This window comes from Ictalurus furcatus, chromosome 9, assembly GCF_023375685.1.
Source record: "Ictalurus furcatus strain D&B chromosome 9, Billie_1.0, whole genome shotgun sequence".
Classification (NCBI taxonomy): domain Eukaryota; kingdom Metazoa; phylum Chordata; class Actinopteri; order Siluriformes; family Ictaluridae; genus Ictalurus; species Ictalurus furcatus.
Genome location: NC_071263.1, coordinates 2,077,656 through 2,100,217, shown reverse-complemented (window position 1 = coordinate 2,100,217; position 22,562 = coordinate 2,077,656). Strand labels below are relative to the sequence as shown.

At 44.9% G+C, this 22,562-nt stretch overlaps 1 protein-coding gene and 1 long non-coding RNA gene across 2 annotated transcripts in view; one reads left to right on the top strand and one right to left on the bottom strand.

Moving 5' to 3' along the window:
* Window positions 1-10,429, top strand: part of setd3 (SET domain containing 3, actin histidine methyltransferase) — a 21,993-nt gene extending 11,564 nt beyond the window's left edge. Inside the window, exons 7-13 of the mRNA XM_053632899.1 lie at window positions 1,743-1,801; window positions 2,982-3,096; window positions 3,810-3,884; window positions 4,861-5,027; window positions 5,828-5,913; window positions 6,096-6,256; window positions 6,477-10,429. Coding sequence (XP_053488874.1) covers window positions 1,743-1,801; window positions 2,982-3,096; window positions 3,810-3,884; window positions 4,861-5,027; window positions 5,828-5,913; window positions 6,096-6,256; window positions 6,477-6,848 — 1,035 coding nt within the window. The 3' untranslated portion in view covers window positions 6,849-10,429. The remainder of the gene's footprint in view (window positions 1-1,742; window positions 1,802-2,981; window positions 3,097-3,809; window positions 3,885-4,860; window positions 5,028-5,827; window positions 5,914-6,095; window positions 6,257-6,476) is intronic.
* Window positions 3,202-22,562, bottom strand: LOC128612597 (uncharacterized). Its single transcript, XR_008386760.1, has 7 exons — window positions 22,308-22,562; window positions 21,713-21,818; window positions 8,858-8,918; window positions 6,454-6,707; window positions 6,073-6,332; window positions 5,793-5,961; window positions 3,202-4,677 (listed from the first exon to the last, which is right to left on the bottom strand). It is a non-coding gene; the product is annotated as an uncharacterized LOC128612597 (long non-coding RNA).

The following is a 22,562-nucleotide window of genomic DNA, read 5'->3' as shown; positions in this document are numbered from 1 at the left end:
GTTCCCGTGCGTTCGGCGTTTCCACGTTCCACCAAATCACGACACAGACTTTTCTTTACGCCGTTTCGCCACTCGTACGTCCTGGGAGCGTGGATCCGTCGAGCGGAAAAATGAGACCTCGCGTTCCGCTACGAATCGGTAAAACTGCGCGATCACGAATCCGTACCACGGACAAACCGACAGGAAATAACTATTTTTTTTTTTTTATTTAAATTTTTTTAGATGGACGACTGTTTTATGCCAACTTTTTTTTTTGCTCACTATAAAGGTGTTTTTTTTTGTTTGTTTGTTTCATTAGTGTGTTTGTCTTGTAATTAATTAATTAATTAATTAATTAATTATTATATTTGTAAAAAAAAAAAAAAAGTACGTGTACAGTGACGCGTACAGTTCAGTTCAGGTCAGAAGCGTCAAATTCCTAAGCGGACCGTGTGTAACGGTAGATGAGCTGTAAGGAGGTGTTTGTTTAACTTTTACGGAAGGAGTCTCCAGTGTGAGTATTTTGCAAAAGTCCGAGGTAAAGCTGTAACAATAATAAAATAATAATAAATCATACTGGGACGTGCTGTTATGGGAGGGGAAGGGAGAATGCAGAATTTTTTTTTTTTTTAATGTCTTATTTATTTATTTATTTATTTATTTATTTATTTAAATTTGTGGAAAACTTGAACCGGGTAAATGATGTTCACGCGGTCTTTCTCAGCGATGTTTGCTGGTGAACGAGACCTTTTCAGCCGTACTCCTGTTCGACACGTGTGAATCGGACAGGGCTTTGTCCGAACGCGCGTCGTGATGACATCACGTGACTCGTCTCGGCCCGGACCTGCGGTGATTTCCGAAGAATTGCGAGTTCCTCCGAATGTCGCGGCGTTTGCTTGATTTTCGGTTCATTTTCTGCGATCGCGAAATCCTAGACCTGAACGGTGACGCCCGCTCAAACCTTGTTGTGGATTTCTTTCTTTCTTTCTTTCTTTCTTCCACATCGTCCAACTTTTCGTCCGATAACAGTTCTCAATACCTGTTTGGTTATTATTTAGACGCGCTGGTCATTTGATTAATGCTGACGAATATTTCGTGCCCGAAAGCGGATGATGAATTGCTTTCGTGTCCCGGCGGTTTGTGCGGCGCGGGGCTTCATTTAGCAGGACGAGAGCCACACGCACAGCCTCGGGAGCACCTGGGTGGGGAGATCTCTCCCACGTTCATCCTCCCGTCTATTTTTACGACTCGTTTTGCATGTTCGGGAGGGTTTTATGCTATGGCTGAGTTAGACCTCTGCATTCTTCTTTCCATTTCTCTATAGGAACCCAGGTTTTTTTGTCTTTTTCTTTCCCCGCCTTCCCTCTGTCCATGACACATGCTGCAAATGAGCCCTTGGAGGGAGCGGGTCTGTTCCTTTAAATGTAGATTTCTGTGGCACCGGTGGCTCTCTGTCACCCAAATTGATGAAGCAGATTTATGACGGCTGCTGGGCACAACAAATTAAGTTGACAGTGATCTATGGGGGGCTAATGCCACGATGATCCCACAGTACCACCACCGGACGCTCCTTCCTCCTCTACTCTCTTGTTAGGATGTGTTAGAAAGCCACATAATGAAATTCCACTGACTGATTTGTGTGGTTTCTCTCTCTCTCTCTCTCTCTCCATTCCTCCCTGTCTGCCCCCCTTTTATTTTATCTTTCCTTTTCTTCTTCTCTTTCCTCTCCATCGTCCTTTCTGCACATCACCTTTGATCCCCAGACTCATCCCAACGCCAGCAAACTGCCCCTGAAGGATGCGTTCACCTTTGACGACTACAGGTTGGTTTGTCCTACCGTGTCCCAAATTTGAGCTTCTCTATTCACTGTGTGTGTGTGTGTGTGTGTGTGGGGAGGGGAGAGGAGAGGAGAGGAGGGTGTAGTTGAGGGGGGGGGGAAAGGAGGTACAGCGGTTTTAAGGGAACAAAACTGGCCTCTTAAAACGAGGCGTTTGTTCTCATTGTTCTTTCATTAGCACCAAATTATCTGTGAGGGAATAATTTATCACCGCTCCCTTTTTATCTCCGGATTGTTGAGCACGACGCGGGCTTCAGCTCCCGCTGGGCGACGTGTGAAAGGAATGAAATCGCATCTTGTCACTGTTAATGACTTCAGTCTTGAGTAGCCATGGAATTTTGAGAACTTTTTTTTTTTTTTTTTTAACTAATTATAAGCGGCTCGTTATCGGCGGAGGTGAGACGGTAACCTGTAGGTGAAACGTTTGTGGACCGTCTGATTTCTTTAAATTAAATTCGTTCGCGTTTCTCGACCTTTTCGGAGTTAACACCAATCTTTTTATCTTTTTTTTTATTCCTGAAATCGTACAGAGACCCTAAAACCAGCTTAAGTGGCATAAAATAGACGGAAATTCTTCCGTCGCAATTATTTGAATAGCCTCGAATTTAAAGCCCAAGTATTATAATTATGGCTCTCATATTTACACACGTCACCTGCTAGCGGCAGGAAGTCTCGAATGACCTCGGCGTACGCTGGAGAATATTTACTTACCTAGAAAATCCACGAGATTGGTCCTCCAAGCGGTTTTTTAGAATTCAAACACTCGTTCTAAAAGGAAAGTACAGGTGTAGGGACGTGACGACGGTCTGGAATAAGAGTACTGGTGCGGTTTGAGGCGCGACCGTAGTCTGTTTGAGTCGCGGACACGCGGTGCTGTATTTCCGAGTACGCGCGCGACTGACGCGCCGAACGAGCGTGGGATATGTGTGGCGGCCATCTTGCGTACGTTTAGTGGATGGCAGGTGTAAATCCGCCTTAAGACTTTAAAGAAAGCGATCCAAGACCTCCGTTCGTTGAAACGAATAAGACTCTCTGTTCAATCGGGACAAAAGACATGCAACTTTTGCTGTGTGTGTGTTTGGGGTAAGCTCTATTTTAAAAATAAGTAAATAAATAAACAAATATCGTTCAAAATGTACATGTTAATAATGAGGTGTTGTTGTAGGTGGGCCGTATCATCTGTGATGACCCGTCAGAACCAGATCCCTACAGAGGACGGCAGTCGGGTCACGCTGGCTCTCATCCCACTCTGGGACATGTGTAATCACACCAACGGCCTGGTGAGTCTCTCTCTCTCTCTCTCGTTCTACTCATCCCAATACGTTTTTAATCTGACCCGTGTGTCTGTAAGATGGTGTGTCGTGGATATTATAGTGTGTGTGTGTGTGTGTGTGAGACCACACATTTTGAAGAAAAAGCTCTAAAGTAACATGCTTTTCCTGCTGATTGTACCAGGATCTCGAGGGATATTTTATTTCTATTTGAATAATTTGGCTTTGATTGCGTTCAGCGCCTCGCGCCACAGAGCAATATATGGCTCTGTGTGTCTGTGTGTGTGTGTGTGTGTGTGTGTGTGGGAAATGCGTTTAAACCCTACGCTGAATTTCATGATTTGGATTGCTGAAAATAGGCGTTATTAGGATGCTTAATGAAATTGCTTTTTAGAATTCCCCTGGTTAAGGTTTAATAAAAAGGCTTTTTTTCCCCGCTCAGTAATAATCTTGTTTATCGTGAAGTTGCGACAAATTGGCTAAGTTTGATTAAATTTTATGAATTCCTTTTTTTTATAATCGTTCGATTCGTATCCGTTTGTTTATGATTTAATTTAGCGGGTGATGTTTTAAAAATGTTTTCAAGCGTCTTAACGTGATTATTTCTTTCCTTCTTGTAGCGCGCGGGGCGGGGTGGGAGATCATCACGATTTTTATTATTATTATGTTTACACTCCATTTCAACACTTTTTTTTTTTTTTTTTCTTTTCTTCCCCTTTTAGATTACGACCGGTTACAACCTGGAAGATGACCGATGTGAGTGTGTTGCTCTGCACGACTATAAAGAGAGCGAGCAGGTGAGTGAGATCTGATGCGATCTGATGCAGTCTGTTGTCGTGAAATCCTCCACGGCTCATCGAGAAATATCCGGCTGTCCAATCCGATCAAAAAAAAAAAAAAAAAAAAGGGAAGTTTTTCGGTTTCCCTCAAGGCCGCATGACGCGCTTATCAGCCGTCGGCCATTACAGGGGCTCGTGGGTAATATCAGAGGCGAGGCGTCGAGCCCCAGCCGGAGGGAGGATACGCAGGGTGAACACTGACAGGCCAGGTGGACTCCCGGACGCCCAATCTCCCCCTCTTCTGTGAAATGTGAATTATTTGATAAGATTGACGAAGGCAGCCGAGGGAGGGAGGAAGAGTTTGCGCAGGCCGCCGCGTGGGACGGGGACGAGGGTGTGTGTGCGCGCGTGTCTCACCGTGCCAAGCTGTTTGATCCCTGATTTAACATCAGTACTGAGCTCTCCTCTCTCTCTCTCTCTTTATCTGTCCTCCTCTCCTATTTTCACTATCTATAAGTGTTGTGGATGTTGTTGTATATACGGAGCGGGAATACGTGAGTGGGGTGTGGAAGAGCGGGACTGAAATGATGCCGGTGAATTTCTAATGTATCTGTAAAGTTGATTTTCTGTCTTTTCCTACAAGGATCACAACCTGCAGAAACTACGGGCTGCGATCCTTGCGCTTGGAAAAAGTTCTGCTTTCGCCTGTCCGGGACCTTTTCGATGAGGTTTAGCTGACCGAGTCTCCAAGATGCACTCGGGTTCATTCGACCAGCTTTCCCTCTGACACCGCAGACCCCTGTAGTCGTTACTGTAGAAACAAGGACGTATTAGAACGTAGTATCACCCCTGCGATTTACTGCTGTCATGAATCAACACCTTCTGACCAATCAGATTTAAGAATTCACCAGCGCTGTGTTGTAATACGTGTGAATGACGCATGATATAATACTAAACCCTGGTAATATTGATATCCATCTATTTTTTTTTCCAGATCTACATATTCTACGGTACGAGGTCCAACGCAGAGTTCGTCATCCACAGCGGCTTCTTCTTCGAGGACAACGCGCACGACCGCGTGAAGATCAAACTGGGTGTCAGTAAGAGCGAGAGGCTGTACGCCATGAAGGCCGAGGTGCTGGCTCGCGCTGGGATCCCGGCGTAAGTAAAGCGTTCGCGCGGAATCGTGAGGCAGGACACGTTTCAGCGATGTCTGCTATGTACCTTTGTTTACGGCTAGGTTTAATGTAAAACTACGTAAATATCTGTATTTAAGTCATACATAAGAAGAAGAAGAAGAAGTAATTCCACCACTGATTGGCTGGGAAGCACTCGTTCATCCTGTATAACAGCAGCTCTGTTGGCTGTCAGCACGCACGCCTTCACCGATCCGAGGTTAAACCGATCGATGACGCTCTTTCGGAGTCGGATGATATTCGGGTGAGTGTAGGAATCCAGCGGTGGCTCTGAGAGTGTGATGCGCTCGGGGTTAAACTTTTCCCTATTGGATTGGTTGGTGTATGAAGCTCGGGGCACGGTGTAATCGTATTGCTGTGCTGCAGCGAAAGCGCCGTAATGTATTTGTGCTATAATCTCGTCGCCTGTGTATTGTCTCATTGATCAATCCGTCGAAGAAAGGGAGGAGGGGAAAAAAAGAAAGGAAAAAAAACACGTCGCCTGTTCAAAATTACCTTTTGATTCGGCACGAACGATTCGCCGTACCTTTTTTGTTCCCAGCCGTTTGATTGTTTGAATCGGACATGAAAGGGGAGACGTAGACGCGCTTCGATAATTAAGCGCTAAATTATAAATGGTTTTTTAAAAATGCATCGAGTTCGTCGTCTCTTCAGATCAATCGCTTGTCATGTGACGTGGGACTCTGCCTCGACCTGCTGGAGTTAATGAGGGTTTAATTTGAAGACTTACTTTGATCTTTGTTTAAATTGTTTTATTCTCTGCAGGTCGAGCGTTTTCGCCCTGCACTGCAGCGAGCCGCCCATTTCAGCCCAGCTCCTGGCCTTCCTGCGCGTCTTCTGCATGACCGAAGGTAAGAGGAGCGTGACACGGCTGCTGGCGACAGATTCGCACGGCACAGCTGCATGGGGGTGGGGAAAAATAAATCTTAATCTTTATAAACATGTACGCAGAAGCATTTAGTCACGAATCCCGTAGAGCACGGCCTGTGTGTCCTGTGGCTAAACCGTACCTTTATGTCTCGTCTCCTTTCAGAGGAACTCCGGGACTACTTGGTGGGTGACCACGCCATCAACAAGATCTTCACGCTGGGGAACGCGGAGTTCCCCGTCAGCTGGGAGAACGAGATCAAGCTGTGGACGTTCCTGGAGACGAGAGCCGCGCTGCTCCTCAAGACCTACAAATCCACGTCAGAGGTACGGCAGCAGCACGTTCGCCTCCTGGTCAAATTTATTACCACGGCATGTGTGGAAGGAGTCTCCAGTGTCAGTGCTTTTGTAAAAACAGGCAGGCAGAGGTGAAACTACACTGATTTGTGGTTTCTCTGTAACATGACAAGCTGCGGGGGGTGGGTGTTCACACTCGAGAGAATTCGAGAGGATGTAATGTTTACCTTTTGTGACGCGTGTGTTTCAGGAGGACGGCGCCATGCTGCAGAAACCCGACCTCTCTCCGCACTCGCGCATGGCCGTAAAGCTGCGCCGGGCCGAGAAGGAGATCCTGGAGCGTGCCGAGGCCAGCGGCCGCGGCAAGCGCCTGCACTTCCAGAAGCAGCTGGACGACGGCGCTCCTCTGCCCGTGTACGAGGAGAGCGACATAGCGCTGCTGGAGAACACCGACGCCAAGCTGCCCATCGTCCTGCACCAGCTGGAGGAGGAAGAAGAGGACGAAGCGCTGAAGACGCCGCTTCTTAACGGCGAACGGAAGGAGAAACGGGGGGAGACCGGAGGAGAGAAAGCCGAGCCGAGCGCGCAAAGAACTGAGGATACGTGCAAAGATCCCGAATAAAGTTCGGCACAATCTTTATTTATTTTTGTTTTGCTTTAAGTGACTGATTAATAGAAGTGAAAGCAATCGAAACTAAAACAGCAGTCTGTGTTACTTACTTAGTTTTGTTTTTTTTTTTTTTTTAAATATAGATAAGATATAAAATGTTCTGCTGTTCCGTCCCATGTTTAAGTTTTAACAGTGCCACACTGGTTTATATAAATATATTTTTTGTGTATTTGAAGTAGGTGGCTCCTCCCACTCAGGAGGAGGAGGGGGAGGGGGGGGGAAAGACTCTGAGAACGTCGTAATCGGACCTATGGATCTGGTTTTCAGGATTCAGTAAGACTTGGTTAACTCGGTCAGACGTGTGTTTATTGCTCCTCAAGGAGGCTGGCATTTACTTAAAGAAATGTTCAGCCTTTTTGTTTTGTTTTAAATGTACACAATGTTTCCCTTTACCTGAAATGTAGCATGATTAGTGTTTGGAGCAGTGAGGCAAGCTTATATCCACGAGGTTAAGGTCATTACAAAACAAACGCTTAACCATTTCAAACTCCACCTCGTTTAAATAAATAAGTTTAGTTTTTGAAGTTTTAAGGGTAAAGTGTATGGAAAAGTCGTGTACAAAACTCCCGCAGTCTTTAGTGGCTATCTACTATGCCCCTTTTTTATCACCAAACAAATACAACATAGACTCTCGATACAATAAAAGATTATGAAATACATCTCTTCACGTACATACTGAATATTAAAATCGATTTGTTAACGCACGTCTATGTACACTCTGTAAAACTAACCGCAAATATGTTGTAAACCGTGCGTCCTTTCCCTTTCAGTAACACCCCTCCCCCCCCCCCCCCCCCCCCGGTGTCTTTATAGCTGAAAAAGCAGGAAAGCGTTTTGTTTCATTGCCAATTCAGCTCAACCGTATTGTATTGTAACTTGTATTACTTGTTCGCTACATTATCCTTGCAGCTCAGGTTCAAAACTAACGACCCAAACGTCTAACACTAAACACGTCTTCGCGAATCAGCTACATTTGGTACAAGTGAAAAATCGTGTACGTTTATCCTCCTTTTTTTTTGCACAAAACTATTACTTCTGTTAACGTGTTAGACAATCGCTTTTCTTTTTTGAACGTTCTGGATCCTGCTTTGCTTCCTGGATTAATCGTGATCTGAGGAGTCCTGGTCTTTTCAGTAGGACGTTTATCCGAGGAGGAGGAAGAAAAGAAGAAGAAGCTGAGGATATTTTTGGTGTGGTTGCACTTTAGGAACAGTCAGAGTGTGTGTGTGTGTATATATTTTTTTCCTCTCTGTTCGGATTGTTTGACATACTGTGATTGAACCTTACGAAGGTTTAGGGATTACTTTAGAATGACTGAAGTAGTCTTGCTGTGAGCGTAGTTCGAATCGCCTCGTCGTTCTGAATAGATCTCGTTAACGAATAGTTTCCTCGTGACGCTCGGGCCAGAGGACAGAATAACTTCTTCCACGTTTATAAAACGTCGCCGTTATCAGTTTGTTTACATCACAAGCCAAACTCATCACATCTCTAATGTCTGTGGTTCTCTTTAAGCCTTAAAAACAGTTTCCTGTGCAGGACTTCAGCACACTTTAAAAGTTCCAAAACTAGAGGGGTTCTTTTTTGTTTGTTTTTTTTTCCCTTCTTACAGTTGTTCTCATTAATAATTTTATATAGTGCATCTCATGCATTTAAAACGCAGCTCAAATATAGTGCTTTACAGTATCTATCAAACACGTGTTATAAAAATAAGTGAATATACTAAAGTTTCATTTACCAAATCAGTTTCACTTTGAGTTAAAAAATAAATAAATTAAACGCTAAAAGTGAAAGGACGTGTTTTGAGCTGCTTTTTAAACGTTACGGCTGGAGCCTGATGAATGTTGATGGATCACAAATTCCAGATGTACGGGAATGTTTTTCTTTGGTTCTTATAGCCTGTATGACACGCAGAGATGTACGGATAACGTAAGCTTTAAACACAATAAAAGACTTCTTGAAACCTGGTGTGGGCGTGGTTGATGAACGCTGAGCTGGACCTTCTGTACCGCAGAATACGTGGATCTGGGGGGGGAGGGGGAGAGAAAACAAACAAGGCAGATTAACATCATCATATTTAAAGCTGTACTTGTTAAAATGTCATTTTATTAACCTACACATCGTCTTTTTTTTTTTTTTTCCCCTTCTTCCATCGCCTTGCTTTGATCAGCTATTGTTCATAATTCTCGATTCTGATTGGTCGGATGTTGATTCGTTTTTCTGGAAGTGCAGCTACGACTCCCTCGCTTACTGATGCGCTCGTTCACAGAGACCTGTAATCTAACACTAATAATAAGCGCATTTAAAAATGTTATTTGACAAAATAAACACGTAATTGTTGATATTTCAAGGTTTTTCTTTTCGGTAACATGACATGCTGTCGTCTTAACTTCACGAGGAGGGCGTGGGGGGGAAAAAAAAAAGTAATGCCAGTGAGATTTCCCAAGCATAAGCGTAAGAAAATATTTTACTTTAACCGTGTCATGTCTTAGCACAGCCCAACTCCTTACTTATTCCACAGCAGGTTGAATGCTCAAATCTGATTGGTCAGAAGGTGTGCGTTACTTTCATAACACGGCACCGGTAGTTCCGGCTGTAACGTGAAGCGGGGTTAAGATGAACGCGCTCGTTGTAATACGTCATCGTTGCTATAGTAACGGCTCATACCCAGGAACTTATACGGTGCACGCTCCGCATAACCTAAGCCTAATGATAAATAAACGTTAAAGTATAACCGTTCAATCTTAAATGTAGCTTCAATCTGCTCATTGTGCCACCCAGCTAGCTTTAACTTCCTGCGTTGTTTCGCTTTTGACGATTTTTAGTCAAAACGGGTCGTGTTTACGTTAACGCTGTTAGAAGACTCCTTAATCTATACCTCTACTCTCTCAAAATCCTTCATCTCTCCATGAACATCTCATTGCTGGATTCCATCAGGACTATGGAGAAACCTCTTGGGGGAAACTCACACTCTCTCTCGAACAGATTAAAATCCCCCGCCGTTTTCACCTGAAGACGTTAAGGTCCTCCGCTACACCGTCTGTCGTTTTGACGGTGACGTAAGGTCACGGGTCCGTTGTCTTCCTCCAGTGATGAGAACAAGGCTTTGGGTTTTACCTAATGTATTTTTTTTTTTTTTTTTTTGCCCCTTACCACCATTACAAATTTATAAAAGAAACATTATCTTGAATCATTTAATTCGGGGCAATTAAATTATGAAATACGGCATTCATTATTCATGGGCTTGGAGATAAAAAACCCCCTTTAATCCTTGAATAGATTATTATAATGGGCAGGAGGGTGGGCAGTGGTAAACGGGGGCAGCGCCGCACTTGTCCGGTGTGGTTAGGAGTGCTCGCGTCACATCTGAGAGCAGGAGTGCGCGCTGCCTCCTCGGCCTGCGCCAAAGTAATCCGGCTCATGAATAAAACACCCGCTCTATTAATATACACTGCATACGAGTGCATTTGAACGGAAACCCTATTGTCATGCACGTATTTACCAATATGTCCGAGAACGCAAAGCTGTCGGGACGGCGGTCGGCGTGTGTGTTCGAGTCCCGACATCAGATGTTTACGTGAATCCGATTCCCTGTTTTGACAAAGTGTGATCTGACAGCTGAGTGAAAAGGGTCCCCCTCCATTTTCATTGAGCGAAGTTCTCATCATTGTGTATTAATGGAAGTTCTTCTGCAGTTCAGGGGCTGGTTACACCAACAAGGGTTACATCAGGTCGCCATGTACGTCGGAAATAACTTTACGCGTTCAGCTTCAGGAATCGGGAGTCTTCTTGATCCGGTCTTCTCATTCGCATGCATTTTACAGTGTCGTGGGAGAAACAGTGACACTTTCGAGCCAAGGTGTGGCAGCGTGACATCACAGCATGATTTCACAACAACAACAATAAACAATTCCATGTGAGCAGATCGTATACCATTCGAAGACGTTTCATAAACCTGTTTGTGGAGCGTCTTCCATACAAGTCCTTCTACAACCCTCGGATCGATTAAAGGTTTTTCAAGCATTCAAAAGTGCTTTGATAAGTAATTATGATGATGCTATGCATGTAATTTAAAAAAACAAAACAAAACAAAAAAAAGTTATGTTGCTTTTGTTTCATAATAGAATAGCTGGCCACTTTCGGTGCTACCACGGCACTACAGCTTGCCGTTACCACGTAACCGCCAAAGCGCGAGAGATCAGATCAGGCTGCGTGCGATTAAATTTGGTGTTTTAAACGGGTGAAAATCTTATGATTACAGTGAGAACGGTAAGTACAGCCCTTAATAGCACTGAAAGTCTTAAGGCTGTCACAGTAGCGGTTGGAGCGTTCTCCGCTTTAGGCGGCGCTTTGAGTCTGTAAAGGTGAGATGTTGTTGGACTGTACACGGCCTGTGGTTTCTTGCAGACCGTTTAAAATGGTTCTCATGCTAACAGTAACATATAAAAAGCGCTTGAACTGCAACGGCACCTGCTGACTGTTTGTTTGAAGTGGTCGCCATTAAGCATTCGTACTTCCTCTCGGCTCCTGCACGTCAGCTGCGTTTCTCTCGAGAACATCAACTTTTCAGGAGATATGAGGTGCAGTCTAAACATCTACCGTGTAATGAAATGATTCACGGTTTATAAATGAACATTCAAAAGGCCTGGATTTGCTTTTCTGTAAAGTGTGTGAATTTATTTAAAGACATTACTGACTGTAGATCAGAGCTGCCAGTGCTGCGTGTGTGTGTGTTCAGGGGGTTGTATGTGGGGGGGGGGGGGGGGGAGTGTGAGAACTAAATGGGCATATTTATGTGGTGTGTGAGTGAGAGATCATGAGAATTAAATGTTTCAGACAGAGGAAAAAGATAAACAGAGATGAATATTTGTATCCATAAACCATCCAGAGCGCACCATCATTTTGTCCAAATAAACCATCGCTCTATCGATCCAACCATACATATGTCCATCCATCCATCCATCCAATCAACCATCCACCCATCAATCCAACCAACCATCCAGAAGTCCAATCAACTATCCATCCATTCATCCTAACAACCCATCCATCCAATCAACCATCTACAAGTCAAATCAACTATCCATCCATTCATCCTAACAACCCATCCATCCAATCAACCATCCACAAGTCCAATCAACTATCCATCCAATCAACCATCCACAAGTCCAATCAACCATCCACAAGTCCAATCAACCATCCAGCCTTTAATTCATCCATCAATCCATTCATCCAACTCATCCCTCCATCCATCCAATCAACCAACTACCAAAATCCACCCACCCAACCACTCTTCAAATCCACTAACCATCCATCCATCCATCCAACCAATCATACAACAAATTTGTCCAATTGACAATCCAATCATCCATCCAACTCAAAAAAAGAACAAGATCGTTGCAGAGCTCTTCCTCACCTCACAGCAATAACATCAGACCCAGCTACGAGGTGCGACACAAAGATTAAAGGCAGAATTGTATGTAATAATAATAATAATAATAATAATAATAATTCCGTAATGAAGTGCTTTGGCTGTCTTCACTTTCTACTGCTGGGCATCCTTTAAAACTAAAAAGGAGCTGACTGGACAAACAGGAGCACTTGCTCTTTTCTCTTTTCTCTCGCGCTGTGCTGATTAAGAGTTAAAACCGTGAACTAATACCTACAACAAGAACATGATTTTCTCTTCTGCCCAGCTCATGGAGGGTATCCGAACACAAGTTACTCTTCCCATCAGCACCTCATAGTGAATTATGAACCTCATTTTCACTCGCTTTGGCTTATTTATTTATTTATTTATTTTAAAGTAGCACTTTTTAAGACGTGCTTGTTTATGCACTGCAGGCTTAACTTGGGTAAATATTTGCTGGATATCTGCTCAGAGACCAGCCATCAAAGGTTTTGATTTTTGGCATTGCGTGGCCTCGCATGAACATCTCTCGCCTAAAAACAGCCCCTGTTCTGCTCCCCACTGGCCCAAGCGGTTCTGCTTGAAAGTAGCAGGAGTTCATGCTGCTTTCCTATTCCTTTTCAGTCGCATTTAATTTTTAATCCCATTTAAGGCGACTGGAAATAGTATTTTGCAACAGTGAAACCATTTATAATTGATGCCTTGTCGTAGCGAATGCGGCGGCGTTGTTTAGAAGTCGACGGGATGTGTGGGAGAACGTGAAACGCGAGTCTCGACACGGAGAGAAACAAGCCCGGGCCGTGCGACTCCACGTACGTGCAAATGGCATATCCGTGTGGCGCCTTACATCCGTTGTAGACGCTAATATAACCGTACAGCTAGAAAAAAATAAATCGTTTGGGAGAGAGATTCTCACAGGGGGAAATTTATTTGATGGCTCATTCTGTACTAGTCTTGTGTTCGTCCAATGAAATGCTCTCTAGAACATACATGTCTCACCCCTGGGGGGTGACAGTAATACTGTAGGTCTTACTCTACAGTACCAGGGTTTTACCAACTTGGGGCTGATTGGAAATGCGATCCATCTTTATACACCGATGGTGCTTCCGTGTTTTATCTACCATTCGGACCTTCTGGTAATGACCTGAAGCTCTTGGTCACTTCAGGTGCTGCTGAAGCTAACAAACATGTTTGGCACAACTCCAAAAAAACACCACCACATGGGCTCTCATTGTCTAGACTATCGTTCTGATTAAAGTGGACAGGCGTGGGTGAAGGCAGCAGTGGGGGAAAAAAAAAACCTTCACAGTTAAACAAAGGCTCCTGCTAAGCTATTCAGTGTTCTCCATATTTAGCATGTTCGCTAAGCTACCATCAATTAAGTTTAGATCCAGCAGGATCCATCGCAAATAATACTGGCGGTCAAATTTGTCGACATGAAATCATTCGGACTTCCTGTTTTTTTAAAAAAAAAAAAAAAAAGTGCGTCAATATACGGAATCAAATCAAGCCTTTTCATCTGGAGGAAGAAAATGGAGACTGTCCGTCCGGATCTGTAACACGTAGACCCAATAGACTGCAAGACTGTCTCAACTCTATGTTTTTGTTTTTTTCCCCTTCATGTGTGCCTCCTGAGTTATATAGTAATATCGGGGGGGAGAGATGGTGCGTCCATCCCTGCAGAGTTGTTAATTCTCGTCGCCCTGCACCGGCGCGAGAGAGGGGGACATCATTCTCTATTCTCGCAGGTCAGAGTAGGAACAATTAAGTGTGGAGGGCGCGGGGGGCGCCGCCGAGCGCCGGCCGACAGTTGATGAATGTGCGGGCAGGCTGCATGTGACAATATGCAGACAAGCGAGATCATTTGCAAATGGATGCAGGGAGACAGAAAAAAAAAAAAAAAAAAAAAAAAAGAGAGAGAGAGGGCTCGACGGAGAGGGAGGCAAAGTCAGGGGGAAGGGGCTTTAACCCTTTCTGGGCATGTCTTTCAAGGAGAAAGAAGGAGGTTTGAGGGTAGCGACACGCCATTTATCGGGGACGCAGATTCGACGCTGATATGCGGATAAAAGAAACCGTTTACATGAAAATCGGTCAAGAGATCATCGTCGTATCGAGATTCAAAGCAAAGCTGACGTTCAAGACGCTTCGAACTCATCTCATTTGTACTCCGAGGCTGTAGTCGTGGATGGTGCGGTGGGAAAACCCCTCTTCCTGTTAAGAGCGGATGGTTAGGTTGATGGGTAAAGGATGATCTGAATGAAATCAAAGCCCATTAACCTGCTAGTGATGGAATAAGGAGCAGCGCTAGGGAGTCAAACTTCCCATTAATCACGCTCTCTTGTGATATGTTAATCCGACAGCATCTATATTTAATGCCGGGAAGACGGGAAGACGTTCTTTTCCGTCTGTCAGCGATGGAACGGCCTTAAATAGGCTAATGCAGGACCATCTGTTTATTCCTGTAGAACACACTCATTCTGCATGCGCTAATAAAAAAAGAAACATGTTCAAAAACAAGTGTCCTTGTCCCTCATTTGTATGCGTGCGGATTTGCCCGGAGTCCTGCTTCACGTGCATGCGAGATATGTAAGATACATAATACTGTCCTTGAGGGCCAAACCCTCCCCCATGATGAGTGAAGAAGGACAGGCAAATGAGGCAGCACGGATGTGTAAAGGTGGGTGGTAGGGCTGAGATCTCGCTCTCGGAGAGAGCCCAAGCGCGAGACAAAGGCACCACCACCAGCCCGGCTTCCTCCTTCACCTCTGCAGCTCTTAATTGACCTCGGGGTGTAAAATGAGCTCTAGACTGGAGCTTCACTTAAGGATCTGACATGTAGATCAATCATGGCGTTGATCCTAACAGCCTTAACAAGGTGCGTGTCTGTGACTCGGAGGACGTCTCCGGCAGCTCGTAGCCCCCTCTCCCTCCCTGTCAAAGCCTGCGAGCGTGGCGCTCTGCTGAACCGGGTTGTTATCCGTTCTTCCTGTGAAATAGGTATGAACAGCCGCTGATCGTTAACAAAACGATCACGATTATGTAATCTGATTGGTCAGAAGGTGCGGATTCATTGCCTGTAACGGCAACGACGACAGGAGGCTCAGTTACAAATCACAGGTGTATATTAAAATGCTTGTACTAATATTGTTTCTATAACAACAAGAAGTAACAACAGGGACTTGTATTTAAAAATGTGTGGATGTGTTGACATTTTCTGGGAGGATATGTTTATTCAGCATTCATGGAAGGAGTCTCCAGTGTCGGTGCTTTGTAAACAGTCAGAGGCAAGACTGTAACCAAGTTTTCCGACATGGGAAAGTCTTTCCTGTTTCTCAGTAAAATGACAAGCTGATTGTTTTTGGTCTTAACTATTGGGGGGGTGGAGGGGTAAGAGTGACTGGTGAAGGAGCGACTCTTTTTAGCTGCAATAACAAGTAAGAACAGGAACAGACTTATAGACATAATTATCATCATCACCACCATCATTAACACAAGTTTGGAAGCTGTAGACAAGAAGATGGATCACTGATGCTTTAAGGCTCGTTTGAAGATGGAGGACACTTCGCCAAGTTCCAGCCCAAAATGTGGCTGCATCTGCCAGGAGGTTAAAACTTACCCATAGATGGCTCCTTTAATATCGTCCTCAAATGTCCATCCAAATAGATATAGAAAATGTTCCAGGATTCAGAATTATTGTTCTGCATTGACCACTCCAGTCTCCATATTTGCTCCCAAAAAAAAGCCTGCATTTTAAATTAAAAGACGGAATGCGTATGCACGGACACGCACTGAAAATCTATTCTATGTTCGACAATCACGTTAAACATCATAGAGAGAACAACCACCTAAGCAATCCATCCATCCACCCACCCACCTAACCAATCCATCCACCCACCCAACTATCCATCCACCCACCCAACTATCCATCCACCCACCCAACTATCCATCCACCCACTTAACCAATCCATCCATCCACCCACCTAACCGATCCATCCACCCACCTAACCGATCCATCCACCCACCCACCTAACCGATCCATCCACCCACCCACCTAACCGATCCATCCACCCACCCACCTAACCGATCCATCCACCCACCGACCTAACCGATCCATCCACCCACCTAACCGATCCATCCACCCACCTAACCGATCCATCCGTCTAGCCACCCACCCACCTAACCATCCATCCATCCACCCACCTAACCATCCATCCATCCATCCACCCACCTATCCATCCACCCACCTATCCATCCATCCGTCTAGCCACCGACCCACCTATCCATCCATCCATCCATCCGTCTAGCCACCTAACCATCCATCCATCCGTCTAGCCACCTAACCATCCATCCATCCGTCTAGCCACCTAACCATCCATCCGTCTAGCCACCCAGCCACCTAACCATCCACCCACCTAACCGATCCATCCACCCACCTAACCGATCCATCCGTCTAGCCACCCACCCACCTAACCATCCATCCACCCAACCATCCATCCATCCACCCACCTATCCATCCATCCATCAATCCACACACCTATCCATCCATCCATCCGTCTAGCCACCGACCCACCTATCCATCCATCCACCCACCTAACCATCCATCCATCCATCCGTCTAGCCACCTAACCATCCATCCATCCGTCCGTCTAGCCACCTAACCATCCATCCATCCGTCTAGCCGTCTAGCCACCTAACCATCCATCCATCCGTCTAGCCACCCACCCACCTAACCATCCACCCACCCACCTAACCATCCATCCATCCATCCATCCACCCACCTATCCATCCATCCACCCACCTATCCATCCATCCGTCTAGGCACCGACCCACCTATCCATCCATCCATCCACCCACCTATCCATCCATCCGTCTAGCCACCGACCCACCTATCCATCCATCCATCCACCCACCTATCCATCCATCCGTCTAGCCTCCGACCCACCTATCCATCCATCCACCCACCTAACCATCCATCCATCCGTCTAGCCACCTAACCATCCATCCATCCGTCTAGCCACCCACCCACCTAACCATCCATCCATCCGTCTAGCCACCCACCCACCTAACCATCCATCCATCCGTCTAGCCACCCACCCACCTAACCATCCATCCATCCGTCTAGCCACCCACCCACCTAACCATCCATCCATCCGTCTAGCCACCCACCCACCTAACCATCCACCCACCCACCTAACCATCCATCCACCCACCCACCTACCCACCCACCCACCTAACCATCCATCCAACCAACTACCCACCTAACAATCCATCCACTCACACACCCACCTGCCTCATTATTTAGGGCCATGTCATAAAAAAATCCATCACATTTGTCCTGCCAAACTGCCTCATAAGGGGGGAAAAAAACTCAAAGTCTAAATTAAATTAGATCGAGACAAACTAATATGGCATTTTATTTTTATGAATAATTAGTGGCGTGAAAGTCCCAAGTGGCCTCGCCTTGAAGTGAAACAAACTTCTAATGCTCTTAAGATTGTCTGCCATTTTTTATTTATGGCATTTTTATATACTTTGTTGTCTCGAGATCCCTTGAAAATACTTCATTGTATCTGATGCGGGCTTCCTGTAATAGAATTCTGGCTGGTGTTCAGAGCTGGCGCGGTCGTTGTTCCTGCACTGTGTGTTTTTCTAATAACCAAAGAGTATTACAATCTCTTCACTTGTACACAGACAGAAGGGGGTAAAAATGAATTTGTGTCTATCTTGAGATCAATATATATACGAGGAAGAAACTGAAAACGGCATGCCGGAGCGGTGAGAGACAATATTTGGAAGTGTGTGTCTGGTTTTTTTTTTTTTGACGTCTCACGCGCCGGAATTTTCTGACTTTCACATGAACAAAACAACTCCTAGAGCACGGGGAGGGTGGAGACGCTCGTTCTTTACGGAGTGCACTTCAAGCCTACAAGTTCCCTACTTCCTGTTCCTGCTTCATCATTAACCAAATCATTTGAGCTTTTTTTTTTAATCCATCTTTTCATATTATGGTTTGACATCCCGCTTCCTGGATCATTCACACATTCCACCGTTCCACCTACCTGCATGTTTTTGGGAGGTGGGAGGAAACCAGAGAACCTGGAGGAAACCCACACATCACCAAGACATGACTCGAGTAACTCATGATTGAATCGCTGACCCTGAACTGGTGAGCTGCGAGGCGGTAGCGCTACCCACGGCACATTTTTTTTTTTTTAAGTATACAAAACTCCATTTATATGTAAATCGTATTAGGTAATACAGCACTAGATTATACTGGACAACTGGTATATGTTCAAAAGGTCAAGTTTAAAATCTGAATATTTATACAGAGAAGCTATGCGTGCATGTCCTTGACCTCTAACCGACCCAATCCAGTCACACACTCAGACCTGCGGACGCTCTTAGGACAAGAAAACGCATGGTTAAACGCTAGCCGTAATAGCTAGCTGTGTAACTAATTTCTGCCCCTAGTGGTCTGATCCTGGTATTGCAAGCTCAACATTTTTTCTGAAGGTTGTTGTGGTTTGGGTTGATGTTTTGCTAATGTATTGTGCAGCTCTGGGTCACATATTGAAAAGGCAGCAACGTATTATTTATTTACCTCAGATTCACCTAGCTTACATTTAAAAAAAAAAAAAAAAAAAGATAAACTGCACAGAAGCAGAAAAGACTCGGAAGATAAACGCTCGAGTACTTTGTAATACACGCTGCTGTATCTTACCCGGAAGTGTTCTGGTTATTCGCTATGAATTCAGGCGGAACTTTGCTGGGAAATGCACTAGAAACTTCCCTCTTATTCTGAGTCCGGCTCATTGTGTTCCACAAATTGCTGGAACGTTTTCTGTTGCATGTATGAAAGGGGTTTTTATAGATGAGCCTCCTCTATATCTCACCCTCCGCCTTCTCTCTTCTCACATATCCCACTTCTTTTTTCTTTTCTTCTCTCCCCCCCTCTGCATGATCTTCAGACAATTGTCCTGACAGCGAAGCTAGTTGGCCGGCTGGAGATCCGGCGTGCCACAACCCATCTCGTCTCGCGCTCCGCTCGCCTCTCCGGTGTGTCCACCTGAGCGTCCAGCTCCTGTCACTCCTCCACCGGTCAGCCCGAACACCGCACAACTTTGTTTTTAGGTCAGGATGGAGGGAACGGGTGAGTGGGTGACGGAGATGCGTTCCGACACCGGAGCATCTCCTGGTGTAGGGCTGACTGCGGAAAGTGCACTTCGCCGGTGAAATCCAAATTGAGCCTCACTTATGTTCTCATATATAAAAAATACAATAAAAACCGAGTGTAGAACGCGACACTTCCAGAGAAACCGGATGTTTCATTCTAATTAATGAAATCATTTATGCATGGAAGGGCTAACCAAGTTTCCAAATAGGAATATTCTAACAAGACGGTGCTAGTTAAAGATACACAGACTGGAACCCACACATACTATACGTCCTTATTCATATTTTTTCGTATTTAATGCATTAATATTCCACGTATAAAACAGATCCTCTCACGGAGCGCCTTCGAACTAATGGAATGATTCGGGGGAACAATATATATGTTTAAGTGTATACCTGAGCAGTTAAAAGGTTAGTTCTTGCTCAATTGCTTACCGATGAATTTCTGGCATATTTGAGACTTAAACAATCTTTTTTTATTCATTTTCGTTTTCCCCCTCACAGTAAAGGTGATCGTTCAGCCAGAAGAGGGCAGTGGTAGGCAGTTAATGTGCGAGAGCATAATTAATGAGACGTGTCTGACCTGTGATCCGCAGCAGCAGGGACCGAGAACTCGGAGCGCGACCTGGTCAATACGCAGAACGTCTCAAAACGTGATTCCAGCTGCACGTTGCTGTGCCGTGTCAATGTGCTGAATCTAATCATGCTGTAATCTCGTTTTGGGAGGAGATATGACGGATATGCTGCGAGCCATGACGCGTGTGTGTGCTGTATTTGTGTTCGGCAACCCCCCTTTTTTTTTTTTAAAGCCTTGGTGCATCATGTAATCTTCTGGCGAGATTGATTTTAATTCCAGATAGAGGATGGATCGGAGAGATAATCGCGATTCCGCCTATGCTAATTTATCAGTCACCTCTGCATAATTAAGGGCAGGTGTACTATTGATAACGGATTAACGTTTGCTCACGTGCGAGGCAGTACATTTCCACTACATGCTGCATGCTTTCGGGGCTGAAAAGGTCAACTGATGGATCTGTACATCTCTCTATAAACCTGCTGTCTCTCTGTGTCCTGCACCGGGGACGACATTGAGATGGCTGATAACGTTCAGTGATGGCGAGGCCCTTCTCCTTTGATCCTGCGGTGATGAATTGAGCAGCCGGAGAGGGAAAAAACGTGAAACAAGCAGATAGGAGCGAAAGAAGAGGCCGAATTAAGGTCCTGTGGAGACGGCGGGGTGAGGCAGCTGCGGAGAAAGGGGGACGTGGCCGGGTCTGCGAGAGCCAACGCACAGCCGGGAGCACAGAGCCGGCGGCGATAAGGGAAGCTAGAACTTAATCTTCTAAAGTGCTGATGGAGCTGGATGGGAAGCAATAAGGCCGGAACTGCCGCTTCCCAAAGAGGACACCATTATTCAACATCGGCAAGCGTGTCTGGATAAAAGCCGTGCGCGTGCGAGTGTGTGAGCGCATCTACATGTGTGCGAACATGTGTTTCTTTATGTATTATGCATCCCCAAAAGCGCTAATCTCCACATACACTGAGTGCTGAACTGTTTAAAGGAGCAGTCTGTATTTTTTCAGAGCCCTCTGCTGCCTGTGAGATGAATTGCAATAAAACTGCAACGAAAGCATTAACAAACTTTTCCTCCACCCAAGTAATTCTCTTGTACTCTACATCTAAAATGTGCACACCTCATGAGTTGCCTTTTAAGGTAACGTGTGTGTGTGTGTAACTAAGCAGCTCTGTTTTGTCTGGCAGGGAAGGGGCGGGGCTTATTTCAGGGCCAGAAAAATGTAACGTGAAGCCTGAAACGATCCGTTGCTGGACAATATTGAGAAATAGAAGCAAAGCGTCTGCTGTTTTCGAATCATGTTGCTTTTCGAAATAAAGTATTTGCACCTGCATTAAAGGAAGAATCCATCTTGAATGACTTGCAATAATCTTTAGAGTTGATCTTTAATGGCATCCAAGATTAATTTTGTAATGAAATCCCGAGTTTTCGCTTCAAATTCTTTCATCGACGCGTTAGTCTATTTTTTTTTTACATTAACGGTCCCTTAAGGGTTCCCTACATTACCCACAATGCCACTCTTCTACCTCCTATTAAACAGGGACTATAAATTGTAAGCATCTTTGACCAAATAGCTCCGAATTCACTTAAGGAAGTGTCGTTATTGAGAGTAAATTCTAATCATTCTAATTCAACGGCCATTTAAAAAAGGTGACATGAACTCACCTAAACTTCACGGTCTGTCCAGAACATGCGTTTTTCTTCTGGCCGCTTGCCTCGCTTCAAGTCTTTACCGTCTCTTTGTGACGTCAGAGCCGCACACAACCTCAAACTTCTCACAGGAATAACAGAAACATAACACCAAACAACAAATTAGCAGCAGAATCAATAAACAACCCGAAAATGTCTCATTATGAAAATATTTAACGTGTTTCCTTTAATACAGTAGACCTGGTATAGCAGGTAGTGTCTACTACGGTCTACACTTGCTTAACCTTCAACACATCCTGGCAAGTCATTCACACGCAAAAATATTGGCACCCACGGCTCATCACAGCACTGTATAAAACACTCGCGCGGCGGCCATGACAGGAACAACGCCAGTCACGTGACTCTAACGTTTGACTTTCGTTAAAGCAAATATTTACATTTAAACACGCTACAACAAAACAGAAACAATATATAATAATACATTAAAGCTGCTAACTAACTAATTAGTAGGGTTCACTAAGCGAAGTTATTCCACTTACCAACCTGAGTTCGTTGTCAAGGAAACACCAGAAGTAAAATGGCGCAAGTAAATAAACAAAACAAATATTACCTCATTTTGTTTGCTTTCCTCTTGCTCTTCGCTTTTGGTCTCCGATTTATATGTTTATAACAAAAAATGTCTTTTCGTACTTTGCTAAATATCTGCTTCCCTGCTAGAAACAAACTTCAATTAAGCAAGGCGGCGTAACTAGCCACCATTAGTGACGTTTGAGTCACGGGACCACATTAGACTCGTCCTATTGGATATCGCGCGACCTCATATGTCTCTAAAAGAAATCGGGAAAATGGCGGATTTAGGGTGAAA